The following is a 14399-nucleotide window of genomic DNA, read 5'->3' as shown; positions in this document are numbered from 1 at the left end:
ATTTATGAATCTTGGAGATTCTGGTTGTGAGATTGCGTGAGGCATGGAATAAGAAGGATGCCTTTGTCTTTATGGAAGCAGAGGCCAACCTCTGCCTAGGGCATGAATTGGCAGTGAGTTACCCTGTACATTCAGAAATGTTCACATCTGAATGACAAACATTGGGCTCAGCAGAGTAGGAGGTGTGAGCCCTTCGCAGTCTCGGTTAGAGATGTATATTTCAAGCTGCTCGAGATGTATACCTCAAACTGTGGATATCAGTGGAAACTCAAATGACAATTGTGTAGGCAAGGGTGGATGCATCAAAGAACAGAAGAGCATCAGCAAGGTAGACTTTAATGTCAGTTTTCAAAACACAGCACAATAAGTACATAATGCCTGGGGGCTGAGATTTTGGCAAAGGTATCTATAAGAGTCAACAAAGATTTGGTGTGAACAAGAGGAAACCTCACTGTGAGAACAGCTGGATGTAAGAAAAGAATTCCCTGATAATGTATGTATCTGTGGAACGTAGAAAATTCCATACATGTATAAAATGAAAGGTGAGACTTAGGAAAACGACAAATACCATACAATATTTTTGTTCCATAGAAATTGCTCTCCAGATTCTGATTTTAAATCATAGATAAAGAATAATTATTAGCCACTTTCTTAGTATACATTGGTTAACTGAAAGATGCAATATTTAATGCAGTGTTGTTACTGTCCTCATATGAAGCAGCTGCTTCTCTTTTTTTTTACTGAAGTCAGGCAGAAAGAGCAGCTGAGTTTGATCCCAGCTGTGTATCTGCAAAACGATCTGGATAGTCTTTTGGACATTAAAGGTTATGCATAAGGAAGGTAATGTAAAATTTAATACCAAGATGTTTAAAATGTTCCCAAGAAGTTGCTGGTATTTTCAAAAGTATTTTAGAAAACGTCAGTGTTGCTGTTTTCTTATTCCTCAACTATGTAGTTGCTGCAAGCAAGTACTTTTTGCTACCACAACTGGTAGTTATTTATTCTGTAATTCTACCTTTGTGTATCTTTCCTAATTAAGTTGTATCATGAAAACGTCATCAATAAAAGGCATTCTAAAATAACAAAATCTTAAGCCAAGTTATAAAATCCAATGTTAAAAACATTGGAAAGGAAGTGCGGTACGTGGGCAGAAGAATTGAATGCTAACGTTGAGCTCATTCCTGGAACTGTCTAAAAAATAAGATTTCAAAAGCACAAGACTATTTGCAATAAATTAATTTTTAAATGAGAATGTTCACTTGTGATTTCCTCTACATGTTTTACAGCTTTTATTTGCTATAATATGCTTTAGCACTGTTTAGGAAAACCCTGCACTGCGTGTTTATCAGTGATCTTAATGCTGAAATATGCATTGTTGTAGGCACTATGTGCCACAAATACAAGATGTGTATTTAAAGTAAAACTTCTACTGGCTTCTTGAGAATGAGATGTATTCACATTGCTTATCGTGCTTTGTTGTTAAGGAATTAGTTTTTCATTTCTATTTCTTACCTAGAGAGTGAACGGATGGGAACATCAGCCTTCCAGAGCATTGCAGTTTTGCATCCACAGATTTTAACTTCACAATGGATTCTTCTGGTCAAACTGGCATTTACATGTGAAAAGTCTGACAACATTTGTAAATCGGTGTTTTCAATTTGCAAATAATGCAACCAGTGGAATAACTGAATTGCATCTCATTATTTTCTTACTAAACTTGTTTGTTTGTTTGTTTTTTGCACAACAGATTGAGAATCTGGATCCCCGAGGAATTCAGCTGTCTGCTTTATTTATGAGTGGTGTCGATATGGCACTCTTTGCAAACGATGCTTGCGGACAGCCGATTCCATGGGAGCACTGCTGTCCATGGATGTATTTTGATGGAAAGTTATTCCAGACCAAGCTCATCAAAGCAAGCCGGGAGAAAGTTCCGCTCATTGACCTCTGTGATGGTCAGGTGTGTAGATGTAAAAGTGTGGCAGATTATTAAGCGCACTGAATTTTGGCCTATCAGTCACTTACTTCTTGTTTCATCTCTCCTTAAGAGGGAAGTGCAGAGTAGATTGCCAGTGGTGACTTGTCAGCTCTATTTAATCTTAACTCTATTGTTGGTGGTTGAAATGGCATTTTGGTAGATTTTGGAGAAGTAAACTGATGTCTCTGGAAACTGAAATTTGAACTCAATTATGATCTAAAATGCTTACTCTGAGTTGAAAACTTGCTGTGTTCCTTCATTCAAGTCATCTTTTTGTGCCGAGCTGTTGTCACAAAGGATGAAGATGCTGTGGTTTTACAATGAAAGAAAATCTCTAATTTATTTTACAGGTTGTAAAGTCATCTTAGGATTCTTAAGCTCAAAATCTCAATTCTTGCAGCCATCAAAAGATAAAAATGAATACGATTTTTGATGTACATAGTTCATGCGAAGCTGTTATCTAACTGTAAAAGCAAGGAATAGATGAAGTTAATAGTTTACTGAATGTCCAAAGCATGGTATTTTTGCTGACTGTTTGGAAGATAAGAAATCTTTTAACAAAAGAGCTTATTTGTTGTTCCTGACTCAAGGGAAACTCCTTGTAGATTAAATCTTGTTGGAGGCTGTGGTCACACTCAGATTCCTCAGCCTCCAGGCATAAATTTGGTTTTGCAGCCCAAGTTTATGATGATTATTCTCTTTAAATTTTAAAGGACTACATTAAGCTTTTGGGAGTCTATAGGCTGATGCTTGTCAGTTCCTTCTAAGATTTCTATGTTGCCAACTTCTAAACTATCTCAGGATTTAGACTTCCATCTCTACTGATACACAGGGAGTTTTTTTTTGGTGAACATTTGGTATGTTGTTGAACTGTTAGGGGATATGCAAGGTAGATGATTGTAATTTATAAAGTTCTTTGCAGTACTTATCTACCATTATGTTCTTTTGCTTTTGTCTTTGAATTTGTTCCATAAACACAGCTTTAGAGAACTGAAATCAGAATTCTAACATCCATTTATGACCTTCTTTTTATTCATAGGCTGAGCAGGCAGCCAAGGTTGAAAAGATGCGTCAGAGCATCCTAGAAGGATTAAATTTCTCCAGGCAGAACCATCCTCTCCCTTTCCCACCTCCACCTGCCATGCCTTTCTATCCAGCTTCTATGTATCCTCGACACTTTGGGCCAGTCCCACCACCTCAGGGCAGGGGGAGAGGCTTTGCTGGTAAGTGATGGGACAGCAGTGTAAAACTCATTGGCATGAAGTGTTATCTTGTCTTTCATATTCCCCAAACTTGAACTGATTTGCGTGTTTGGTTTCATAGGAAAAATGCATAAAAAGAAGTGGTTGGCACACATTGTCCTGTGCCAATCACTGCATTTTGTTGTTACTTTTATTAGCTATAGCCTGGCATTATGGAATGTGCTGTATTGCTGCATATTTCCATCAGGATTTTTAGTAGCTGTACCAGATCAAAATATTTATACAGCTACTGTATGAAAAAGCAAAAATAAGATGAACAAGTCAACGCTGGATGATATGAGATGACTCTTATTTGAACTGTACTTTGTTTCAAAATGTTCATATGTAAATGTGCAGTCATAGTCGGTCAGGTTTGAAGACCAGTTTTCCCTCACCTCACCCCTCTCCGTTTTGCCACAGCCATTTAACCATTGGCACCCTCAAGTGTAAATACTGGAGGGCGCTGGTGAAACCATTCCTGGCCCTTTCTCATATGATCTCCTTCCTCAAAACCACCTCTGGTTGCAGAGGGCCTTAGGTGAATTGATGCTGGGCTTTCTGAGTAAGACAACATTGAGGTGCCACCACTGTAACCAAAAAGTAGCTGTGAGCATCTTCATGCTCATTACACTGTAGAGGCTGGAATGGCTATTCCAAGGCCAAGTGCAGGCCTGCAGGTGGCAGAGCCCAGCGGGAGGGCTTTGGCCAGGCCATCTCAGAGGCGCTGTGCTGCCCTTTGCCAGGCCCAAGCACCACCAGTGCAGGAGCACAGCACTGGTGCTGGGAGGAAGGAAGGAGGTGGCAGCGGCTCTGCTAGGGGCCTTCCCTGATGCCTGCTCCCCTCACAGCTTTTCCCCTGTCTTTCTTTACCCTGGGTCTAACAGGAGTCTATGGCTTCGGAGGCCCTTATGGGGAAACAGTAGCCACAGGCGCTTACCGGGCCTTCCGGGTGGCAGCGGCAGGACACTCCGGAGCCTTCTCTGGCAATGACAGCAACAGGACTAGCAAGTTTCAGGGCGGTAATTATACCCCAAAACCCTTTTCTTAGAGCTTCTGGCAACAGCTTCCTTCACTTCACGGTTTGGTCTGAGGCTTCCTACTGACTCCAGTCTCCCTCTCTCCCTAACTGTCTCGGCTCTCTCCTCCGCAGCCCTCAGGCTGCAGTGAGGCTGCGCTCTCCGCTCTGCTGCCCGGCCTGTCCCGGCCCCGCACACCCTCTCAGTGCCAACCTCTCGCGCCTAGAAATCCTCCTTCGGGCACAGAATAAATATCTGCAAACGCAACGAGCTCTTCTGTCTGTTGTGCTTTGAAACACGAGGGTGCAGCCTGTCGTGAGCTGAGCTGTGCTGGAATGTATTAACAGTCATTTCCTAAAATGTGGGGGTGATTTGAGCTTTCTGCAGAACAACATAGCGTAGAAGTTACTGACTTCTGTTCCTGCTAACTCATTCGGTATCAGCATCAGTCTGGACGCAGGCTTGAGGCTGATCTATTCGTGTGTCCATTGCTTTTCTACTACACTAGGCGAGACAATGGAAATCTGTAAATTCCAATCCCACGTTTAGGATGGAATTTTTCCATACACGCAGGTGTTCTTTCTGGCCTCTGAATGTGGCCTTTTCTGGGAGCAGATGTAGCTCTTAATGCTTCATCGTGTAACACATAACAATATGCATACGAAACTGAAAGAATTACACAGGGAAGTAGAAACTTTTTTGAACTTAATATATATTTCATATATGTACATCATAATATCATTATATTATGAACTTTTGAACTAAATCACTGATTAACATTTGAAGATTAAGCGTAGCTGTGTAAATTCTATGTGTTTTGTAACCCTTTCGGTGCTGATGGTCTTACCAGCAACACCTGACCCAGCTGCACTTAGCTTCTTGAATATATGTTTTGCCCTGGCTTTGACTTTAAAGTGCAAAACACAGGTATAAAGATGAGCAGCGTGAATAATAGCTAGATTCAAATTTGGGGCAGTAGTAATTTTAGCTTGTTTCTTTGGAGGGGAAGAATAAACCTACGTTTAGACTGAGATCAGTTATTTGCTGTGTTTTTGTACCAACGTGGCAATAGTGCAGATAATTCTGCCTAGTAACATCTTTGTAGAGGTATCTTAGGCTGATATTTGTGTCTTAGGCTGGTAGCGGGTGTCCACTAAAAGAGAGATTTTAAGCTTTCAAAAACTACTTCATGGGGAGTGCAGGAAAAGAAACTTCAGGTGTCTTACATTTCACTTCAGTTTCTTAATGCTTATCTAAAGTGCGTTTTTAGTTCCTGAAACTGAAGTACTCAATTACTTTTCAGAATCTATGTATGTTTCTCTAAAAGGCTGTGGGAGGAGGGCTCATGGAGTTGCAACAGTTCTGATAGGTCGTAGTGTGAAAAATAGCTTACCTGTACCAAAAAGAGGAAACTACAAGTAATAAAATTGGGTCCAGCAAGCTTTCTGCTCAAGTAACTTCATTGTTGCGATTGTGAAGATCAAGTTTTGGTTTTGCTTTTATGTGCAGGAGTCCAACCTATTCCTTCTCAGGGAGGGAAACTTGAAATTGCCGGCACTGTAGTCGGCCATTGGGCTGGAAGCAGACGTGGACGAGGGGGTAGAGGGCCGTTTCCTCTGCAGGTCGTTTCTGTGGGAGGACCAGCGAGAGGGTAAGTGCAGTCTGTGCTACGTACTTTTCTTTCATGCAATACATTTGAAGATACGTTGGGTCAATTATGCCCACTGAGTGTTCAAGAAAAGCAATTACACTCATTTTAAGATGTTTTTAGTCAGTTATTCAGATGAGCATAAGCATTTTTACACACACAGAAAGAAATGGTACTCTGAGGGATGCACTGACTTGTTTCTCAGGGGGAAATGGCTCAAGGGTTTTTCCTTACATGAAATCAATAAATACGCTGTACCTGATCAAAACTATCACAGCATTCAATTATTTTCTTTGTCATGGTAGAATGCTTATAACGAAGTGTGATAAATTTTTTAATAACTTAATTATGTAATTCTTCCGTGAAGCAGAAAACACGGATGTTTCTCTGTTTAATAGTTCTCTGCTGCAGTCATGATGGGAGATGTGCTTGAGAGAATATTTTCTTCAGCTCTTTCATTCCATTTCACAACAGCTGATATTTCAGGTGCACGGCATTTCTGAAAAGAATTTGTGTAATATATGTAACCTTTTACTTTAAGATTGTATTTTTTTTCCATGGGTTTATTGTTCTGTGCATTACAGAACTATCATCTGTATTTAAGATTGCATCCATTACAGTAGACAGTGATGAAGTTACGTAGTTTGTGTATTATGTCACTGTTCAACTGTATTAAAGTAATGGAGGAAAGTAGGAATATTTATGCCGTCTTGAGCTAAGAAGCATCTGGAAGAATAAAGTTTTGAACTGCATAGATTACTCTCTATACGTAAATTAAGTCAAATGTACATTATCAAAAGCATGGTGCTAAAGTCAGTATGAGCTGTTGGAACACTGGTTTTGTTGGACTGGGTGAGAAAATGGTCAGACCTGAAGCACTGGGAATGTGGGACCAGGGAGAGAAGAGAGCTACTGGCATGGGGACAGGAATAGTAACAACAGCAGAAACAAGGAAGAAAAGTTCAGCAGCAGAAAACAGCATAGGTGTAGAAACAGAGCTGACATTGAAGTGGGGTGCATGTACATCTAGTGTTGTTTCAGACACTTCAGGCAGGTATCCTAAGGTAAGTAGTTGTGCAGGTTAGCAGAACCTGTAGGACACCCCTGCTCTTCCACAGCAGCAATGGGAGACGAACAGAATGAGCTCAGGGATGTGCTGAGGCACACGGCTCCACTGCATATTTACTTTTCAATGAAATTCACTGGCTGTGGACCTGTTGGTGAAAAACATCCAGGTCATTTGTATTGCCACAGTCAGGACTGCCGACAGACTGAGGCACACTGAGTGATTATCTGGAGACATCTTGAGGCTCAGAGCTGTCTTACATTTGTTCCTACCCTTGACTTCATAAAATAGCAGCTCCTCCATTTTCTGAAGAAGTAAATACGTGAATTTGTGGAAAACATCAGTAGCCGGAGACTTAGCACTGGGAAGTCCCAAGTTAAGGCCCCTCCCCGGCTGGGTATCAGTTGGAATACTGAAAGGGTGTTTCTGCTCCTTTCTGATCCATAAAATGCATTTATGGCAGAAGAAATGCTATTCCCCAGTAGTAGTTTTTGAGTTGGGACATAAAATATTTGTCCTTTTCTTTCTGTCAGAAGCACTATCTTGGGCCTGTTAGGCTTGGAGTCAAGCTGTCACCTTAGAAAGACAAGGGAACTGTCAGTGCTAGATCTTCCTGTCTCCTAATGTCTCATAATTGGCATTAAACTTCTTAAGTTTAGTGTTACTAGAATTATTCAAAGATGAGAAGTTACCATGGGCGTCCCTTACTGTTTATTGTTTCATAGTAGGAAAGTGTTATTGCTGTTGTTCCATCTAAGGCCCTGTATCATGAAGCCTGGGTTCTCTGTAGATTTCCTGCTAACCAGCACTTTCCTAGGAAGGTGTGCACTTCATTGACTGCAATTTATCTTGTAGCTCTTCACGCTTCTATTTCATTTTTTTATCTGTTGCAGCAGAGGGTATCATGTCAGGCTTGTTTACAGCATTGTCTGATGTCTCTGCAACACTAAACTTGAATGTTCTTCTTAAGGTTATACCAGCTGCTTTTTATTACCTTTGATCCATCAGTATACCTAGTGTGCTGTGAATCTGAGTTGGAAATATCTGTTATTCAGCCCTCTGAAGGGTATACTTTCACCACATAAAAAGTAAAAGGGATAGGTAATTCTTGTTAAAATCTTTGAGAAGAGTGTAGTAAGAGTAGTAAAAACAAAGTTCTCTTAGTCTTTTGCTTTGCCTTTGAATACTCACTATTTAATTTCATATTACTCAGTGTGGAGAACTGGCAGAGTGGAAAGACTTGAAGGGCACAGATCAGTGTTTCTCTGCTGCATCAGTTCAGTGTAACCGGGTTACTGTTGTGCAGCAGGAAGCAGGAGAACTGAGCAAACACCTCAGCTTCTTTTTAGGCTGTTTTCTGTACAGTTCACAGGCCTATGGAAATGAAACAATAAATACATGAACAGTTAAGTATGAGGAAATATTAGGTATTTGGAAACACCCAGCAGCATCTGGCTACTCTGTGCTGGCTTCGGAGGAGTCAGTCTTCATGCTGTGACCTCCTGGTACTGGGCATTGCACTGGAGAACAAGTAGAGCAGTCTTGGCTATCTATTGCTACATGTTGGCTACGAAGCTTTGTGGGTTTTTTTTCCCTCTCATCTTCTTGGGAGAAATTGGATGAAAGAAAGGCATAATACAAAGTTGCTTCAGGTCTGAGCATATTTATGTGTGGGGAATGTTACTGAATGGGAGGCACATTCTTTATAAGTGGTTCAAAATTCTTGCCTCTTTTTTTAACATAGAAGAATTTTGAACTCTGTTTTTAAAGTACTACGAGGATAATTTGACACTTGGAAAATGTTTCTGCAAAGCTTGAAAGGATTTAGTTCTTGTTTCTCAAGAAAGTGAAACACAGGAATCATCACCTTCTAGCGCTTACGGGTAGTAAAATACTAATTCTTGTGTTGGCTCTTGTGTCGTGCTGGTTAGTTAGAGAAATGAAAGTGTTAGACACTGGACAGCAATACTGGAAAAAAATGTTCTGGAAGTGAAATGAAATTGAAAGTACTTGTATATAAATTACTTGTTTATTTTTATTTCCTTTTTCTCAATGCTCACAGGCGTCCTAGAGGAGTTATTTCCACTCCAGTGATAAGAACTTTTGGAAGAGGCGGAAGGTACTATGGGAGAGGCTATAAAAGCCAGGGAGCAATTCAGGTAAATAAAGCCTTGTGCCTGACACTTGTTTACAGGGTAGTATAGTATGGATTTCCAGGCCAGCTAAAAGTGACAAGCACAGCTTCAAAATGTAAAGGTTTTTATTGCAATGATCTTGCCCACGATTTGAAGCTATAAGCTGCACAACCAGAGTGGATGGCAGGCTGGTTTTGTATCTCAGTCACTAGCACTCCTTGGTTATAAAAGCAGAAGTGGAAAATATATTTTGATATAAAGGCTGTGCCTTCTTGGTTCTAACCAGCTGTGGGAATAGAACATAGTTTAGAAGAACAGGAGAACTAGAAAGCTGAAGCAAATTAGCTGTTCCTGTTCCCACCCCCAGTCTGTCTCAGTATTTTTTTTCTGGAGTCACAGTCAAAGTCAATAACAAATAATAGGAGAAGGAAGATTTTTGCTGCTCCGTGTCTCCAATCTAAAAAGTAGCTCTAAGCTTCTAGGAACAAACCCAGCCACCTTTGTTGCTTGAACGCAGTTTTATGTTCGGTGACAATACAAGAAGAGTCTGTGGATCGTAATTATGGTCTGTTCCATGGATCCTTTCAATATAGCTGAAGCAAACTGATGTTTCATATTAAATGCCAATTGCTTCAGAGTTGTGTTTTCCTCCTTTTTTCATTGTACTTGCTGCTATGCAGTTTTGAGTGTTATTGATCCCAGGGTAACGGACGAGTGGGTAGTAAACAGGCAGAGAACTTTCACAGTAAATATACATGAGGTTCTTCAATTTGTCGTTTAGATGTGATTGTGTTAAGTGTAGGGAAGTACTTGCAGATAGAGGCAGAAATGTTCTCCAGCAGATAACAAACCCTGTTAACTTCAAGCAAAACTTACTCTATTGTAGGTGTAAAAATTGAAACATTTTGAAAAAATTTTCTTCCTTGCTAAATTCCAGTCTGTTCAGATTATGTATTGTGTACAGATGTCCCAATGTATTTAAAGCTCTAGATCTTGTGTACTTTGAATAGAAACTACTACATTAATTAAAGCATTGTGTTTCCAAGTACTTAAACTCAGAGAAGGAGCTCCCAAGTATGTCAGGCTTCCTGCAGGCTCACGTGTGTAAATGTAGTGCAGAAAGTACCTGAAGATAAGATGGTAGACAGTCTTAACAGACAGCAAATTGAACCAGTCACATTTTTGTTACTGGTGTGTAATTTGGATGGTAAATACTCTTAATTACATGTAGTTTAATCTAAAATTGTGCCTGTGATATAGAGAGGAAGGACAAACGGTGACGTTTTCTACTAAACTAGTCCCAAGCTCATCAGATTTCACTGTGTCACACTCTGTAACTGTAGGGTATGTTCATTTTAACAGGACAACTTGGGGAGCTTAATGCATAACAAGTAGATTTTGTTACCTAGTAAAGATTAACTGGCAGCAGTATACTTCCCTGTCCTACAAACCTGAGCAGTTAAGGAAAGTTTTTATAGGGCCAGATTTAGACGTGCACGTTTGCAACAAGATCCTCCCTGGAGAATCCGGTGGCTTTATTGTCATTAATTGTGGGGTGACATGAATAAAGGTTGGAAAATGCAACTGAAATAAGCAAGTTCTATTTATAAAATGTAAGATGTGCCTGTATCTTCACAAGATAAGGTCTTTTCTGTCTTGATCTGTATTTTACCTTCATAATGGTGAGGTGGTTCAGGAGAGTACTAACCGTACTAATTTAGGTATTTAAGATTATTAAACCATGAAGCTGTGTGCTAATGAGTTGTATAAGATGCCCATACCTTAGTCATTTCTTAATATTTACTTTGCTAACAGCGTAACAGATAAGTACGTTGCTTCTTAGCAACCCAGCCTACTTGTGTTGTTGTTTAAAGCCTGTTATGGTTCTGGAAGGCTAAGATTCATTATTACAGGTGCTTAAAAACTAAATATACATTCTTATGTTGCATAAGTCCAGTTTCTGTTGCGACAAGCAGTCGTGTAAGGTTCTGCTTTATACTTTTTGTATGAAATTGCTTTTCTACCCTCAGGAGCACATAGACTAGTATGGGAAATATTAGGGTATATGAGGTACCTTCTGAAATAGGTTGTGGTTTGTATTTGAATAACACGTAATCAGAGTTGAGCTCTGTTGATTCTCAGTGTTGGTATTCCCATGCACTTTGGTAGCTGTTACGCTGTGAAATAAGGGAAGTGTCAAAGTAGTTAATGCATTTTACCACAGGACCACCAAAAGGCCTGGCCAGACAGCACTCAGGCACTGAGACTGCTTTAACATCTGTGCTGTGCTGTTCCTTTTGTGTGCCACTACTTGTTTCAACAGTACATCGTGTTCGGTGCTCACTTGTGATACTTCTGCATGCTGCTTGTTTTAGTAGTGCCTTGTAACAGATTGTAAATATATAGCCGTGGTTCTTCAGTAATTTTCTTCTTTTCTTAAAAAATAGGGCAAACCTCCTTATGCTGCTTCAGCAGAAGAAGTAGCCAAAGAACTTAAGTCAAAATCAGAGGAATCCAAATCCTCAATTGTGTCTTCAGATGGATCCCTGGCTGAAAATGGAGTTGCGAATGAGGAAAAACCAGCTTCCCAGATAAATGGGAATACAGGAGACATCAGGGCTTCCAATCAGTCTGAAAGTGCCTTGAGTAATGACTCTAAAATGTGCAATACAAATCCTCACTTAAATGCACTAAATGCAGACAGTGTTTGCCATAAAGATGATGCTCTTGAGGCCACTGTCTTAAAAAAAGAAGAGTAAACTTATTTTTTATAGAGGGTGAAGGATGTTGGGAAGGGTCAGGATTAGGAATATCTGGAAAGAAAGAGAGCCTACAGTTACGTACATTTTTTCCTTTCCGTAAGAGAAAAATGAGGACTTTGGAAATTCGGATCCCTCTTTGATGTCAGAGATTTAAACAACACATTTTTAGTTTTAACCAGTTGTAGTCAAAATGCTACAATAAAACAAAACAAAAATAAGGAAGAGAATGAAGAGCATTTGACTCCCGCACTTAAAATGAAGTATACATAAAGTTTAAACTGGTTATGACAAAGAATAAAAAAAAAAAAAAAAAAGCTTGTAGTTTTGTTTTTTGAAATATAAAGAAAACAAATTTTGGCAGTCTTTAAGTATATATAGCTTAAAATATAATTTTTAGTACTTGGCACCATATGTATGCCATTATATTTGATTTTGCATTACTGTGTCACAATAAAGCTTTCTTTAAGGCTTTGATTTCATGATTATGGGGGGAAAAAAGGCACAACCACAGTTTTTTCTTTCTTAAATTTCATCACCGTTGACGTGGTTCTTTTTGTGTTTAAAATGTGCAAACTATCGAAACGAAAAATTATAGAGTAATATTGCAGTTCTGCTGATTTTTAAATATACATCATAACATACTTTACAAGCGAGTTTAAATGGAGATAAACTTGAAATCATAGAAGATGCAAATGACCTTTCAAAATAAACACAATGTGTTCTGAAACTTTTTGTGACTAATACCATGCATCCGTGATCAATGAACTATGTGGTTTTGAATCAGACGTAGACCATTAGTACTACTATTTGAGCTAAACTTCTGCATGGTTCATGATTTTTAAAGTGTGTAGTTAATATTATGCATGTTATTGTCCTCTTTCTTCCATTCTTACAAGTACTGTGCCCATTCGCAAAACGAAAAGCTAATAATCAGTAATAGTCCTATAAAAGATGTTAACTATGTTTAGTCATTGACTGATCTTGCTCTAACCTTAAAATTTTGTGATTATTGACCTCTGTTGCATTTATTCTAAAACCTTTTAAAAAAAAAAAACAACAAAAAAATTTATCTAGCCGTTTTGAATATCAACGTTACCCTGGTGTACTCATTGCTGTATGCATTATTGTTCTCTGTTGCTGTTTTATGCCTTCATATTAGCAGATATGAAATCCTGTGAAATACAAAAACAAAAAAAAAAAACACATAAAAATATACAAAAAAAATACAAAAAAAAAAAAGCTTTAATCTTCACACACACACACACAAAAAACAAACAAGTTACCCCCCTTCTGTAGCAGGAAACAAATGGCTTGTTCTTGAGAACTTTCCCATCAAGAATTTAGTATAAGCAAATATACCTGTATCATTTTGATGTTTTTGTTAGTGTTTCCAAACTTAATGTACTTCAAAATCAGAATCATTTCTTTATATTCGTTTTCATATAATTCTCCTGATGCTCTTCATCACACATTAGTGATCAGAAATGAGGTGTAATTCCCCATTCCCTGCCCGCAAGAGCTAAGTAGGTATCTTAATGTAAGTTGAAGGGAGTTCTGCCCCAACTCATGGATTGTGCAAGAATGAACTACTGTTGGGTTTGATTGGTTGTAGATGGATTGTGGTGTGGTGTATTTGAAGGCTATTGAATGCAACTTACAGTGCTTAATAAAAATCTTTATTCTTTTAGTATAAAATACTGTATGCCTTTTTTGTCTAATATTTTTTTGTCAAGTACGTGCTGTAAATAAAGGTTTTCCTACGCCCAAATAAAGCCGAGTTAACACACAACAGCCATGCTGGCCTTCTGAGAGCCACAGACGGAGACCCCCAGATGTCTGCAGTGGTGCCTCGGTATTGCATGTGAGATACAAGATGATCAGCGCTTGTAACCGAGAGCAAATGGTGCTGTTATGCAGGAGCTTTCCCTACATAATGGATCTCACTGACATAACATGAGTAGTTATTCATTTATACTTGGTTGATATCAGAATAGCTTTTCTGCCTAGGCCCGCCCTTATTGTCTGCTGTCTCTATCTAAATGTTCATCTGTTTACTCAAGTGCCTGACACACGTTGTTAAAAACAGCCTTGCCCCGAGCGTTTTTGATCTCGTATTGTGTCTACATGAGCGGTATTAGCAGCTCTGCGCTTCGTGTGGATGCAGTTTATAGCAGTGCAGCTGTGTTCTGTGCAAATTACAGCCATCGTTCTTCATCTCTTCCCTCCAGAAGCAAAGTGAGCTGGAGGGGGAGCAGTTTTCCTGGTGTAGCAGCCTCCATGCTGGGGATCCTGTTGCCTAAATTCTTGGGCTCGCATCCCTTCCTACCTACATAGTGTTCTGTGTGGTGTTATTCTTCGCTTCCCTGTTCTGAAGGTGTAGCCAAGCTCATGTTCCAGTGAAGTTCCAAAGCATCATCTACCTCCTTTTGTAGTAGCAGAGAGGATGTGTTCCGCTGCTACAGCACAAACCAGGCACTGCCGTGCAGTAAGTGACATCCATAAAAACCAATCTTGGCTGCTGTAAAGTGCATGGGAAATGGATGTCACCTGTGTGCC

General features: G+C 39.4%; 1 protein-coding gene across 3 annotated transcripts in view; it reads left to right on the top strand.

The window, feature by feature from the left end:
* FAM120A (family with sequence similarity 120A) overlaps positions 1–13538 on the top strand; it is a 46102-nt gene extending 32564 nt beyond the window's left edge. For 2 of the 3 annotated variants that reach the window (XM_015874768.2, XM_015874770.2), the window contains exons 13-18: positions 1748–1957; positions 3015–3198; positions 4101–4235; positions 5742–5883; positions 9009–9105; positions 11529–13538. In XM_015874768.2, coding sequence (XP_015730254.1) covers positions 1748–1957; positions 3015–3198; positions 4101–4235; positions 5742–5883; positions 9009–9105; positions 11529–11840 — 1080 coding nt within the window. In that variant the 3' untranslated portion in view covers positions 11841–13538. The remainder of the gene's footprint in view (positions 1–1747; positions 1958–3014; positions 3199–4100; positions 4236–5741; positions 5884–9008; positions 9106–11528) is intronic. The other variant, XM_015874771.2, reaches the window with a different exon arrangement.
* Positions 13539–14399: the final 861 nt, after the last annotated feature.

The sequence above is a fragment of the Coturnix japonica genome, chromosome 12, assembly GCF_001577835.2.
Source record: "Coturnix japonica isolate 7356 chromosome 12, Coturnix japonica 2.1, whole genome shotgun sequence".
Taxonomy (NCBI): domain Eukaryota; kingdom Metazoa; phylum Chordata; class Aves; order Galliformes; family Phasianidae; genus Coturnix; species Coturnix japonica.
Note: the sequence above shows the minus strand (reverse complement) of the source record. Positions and strands in the feature narration are given on the sequence as shown.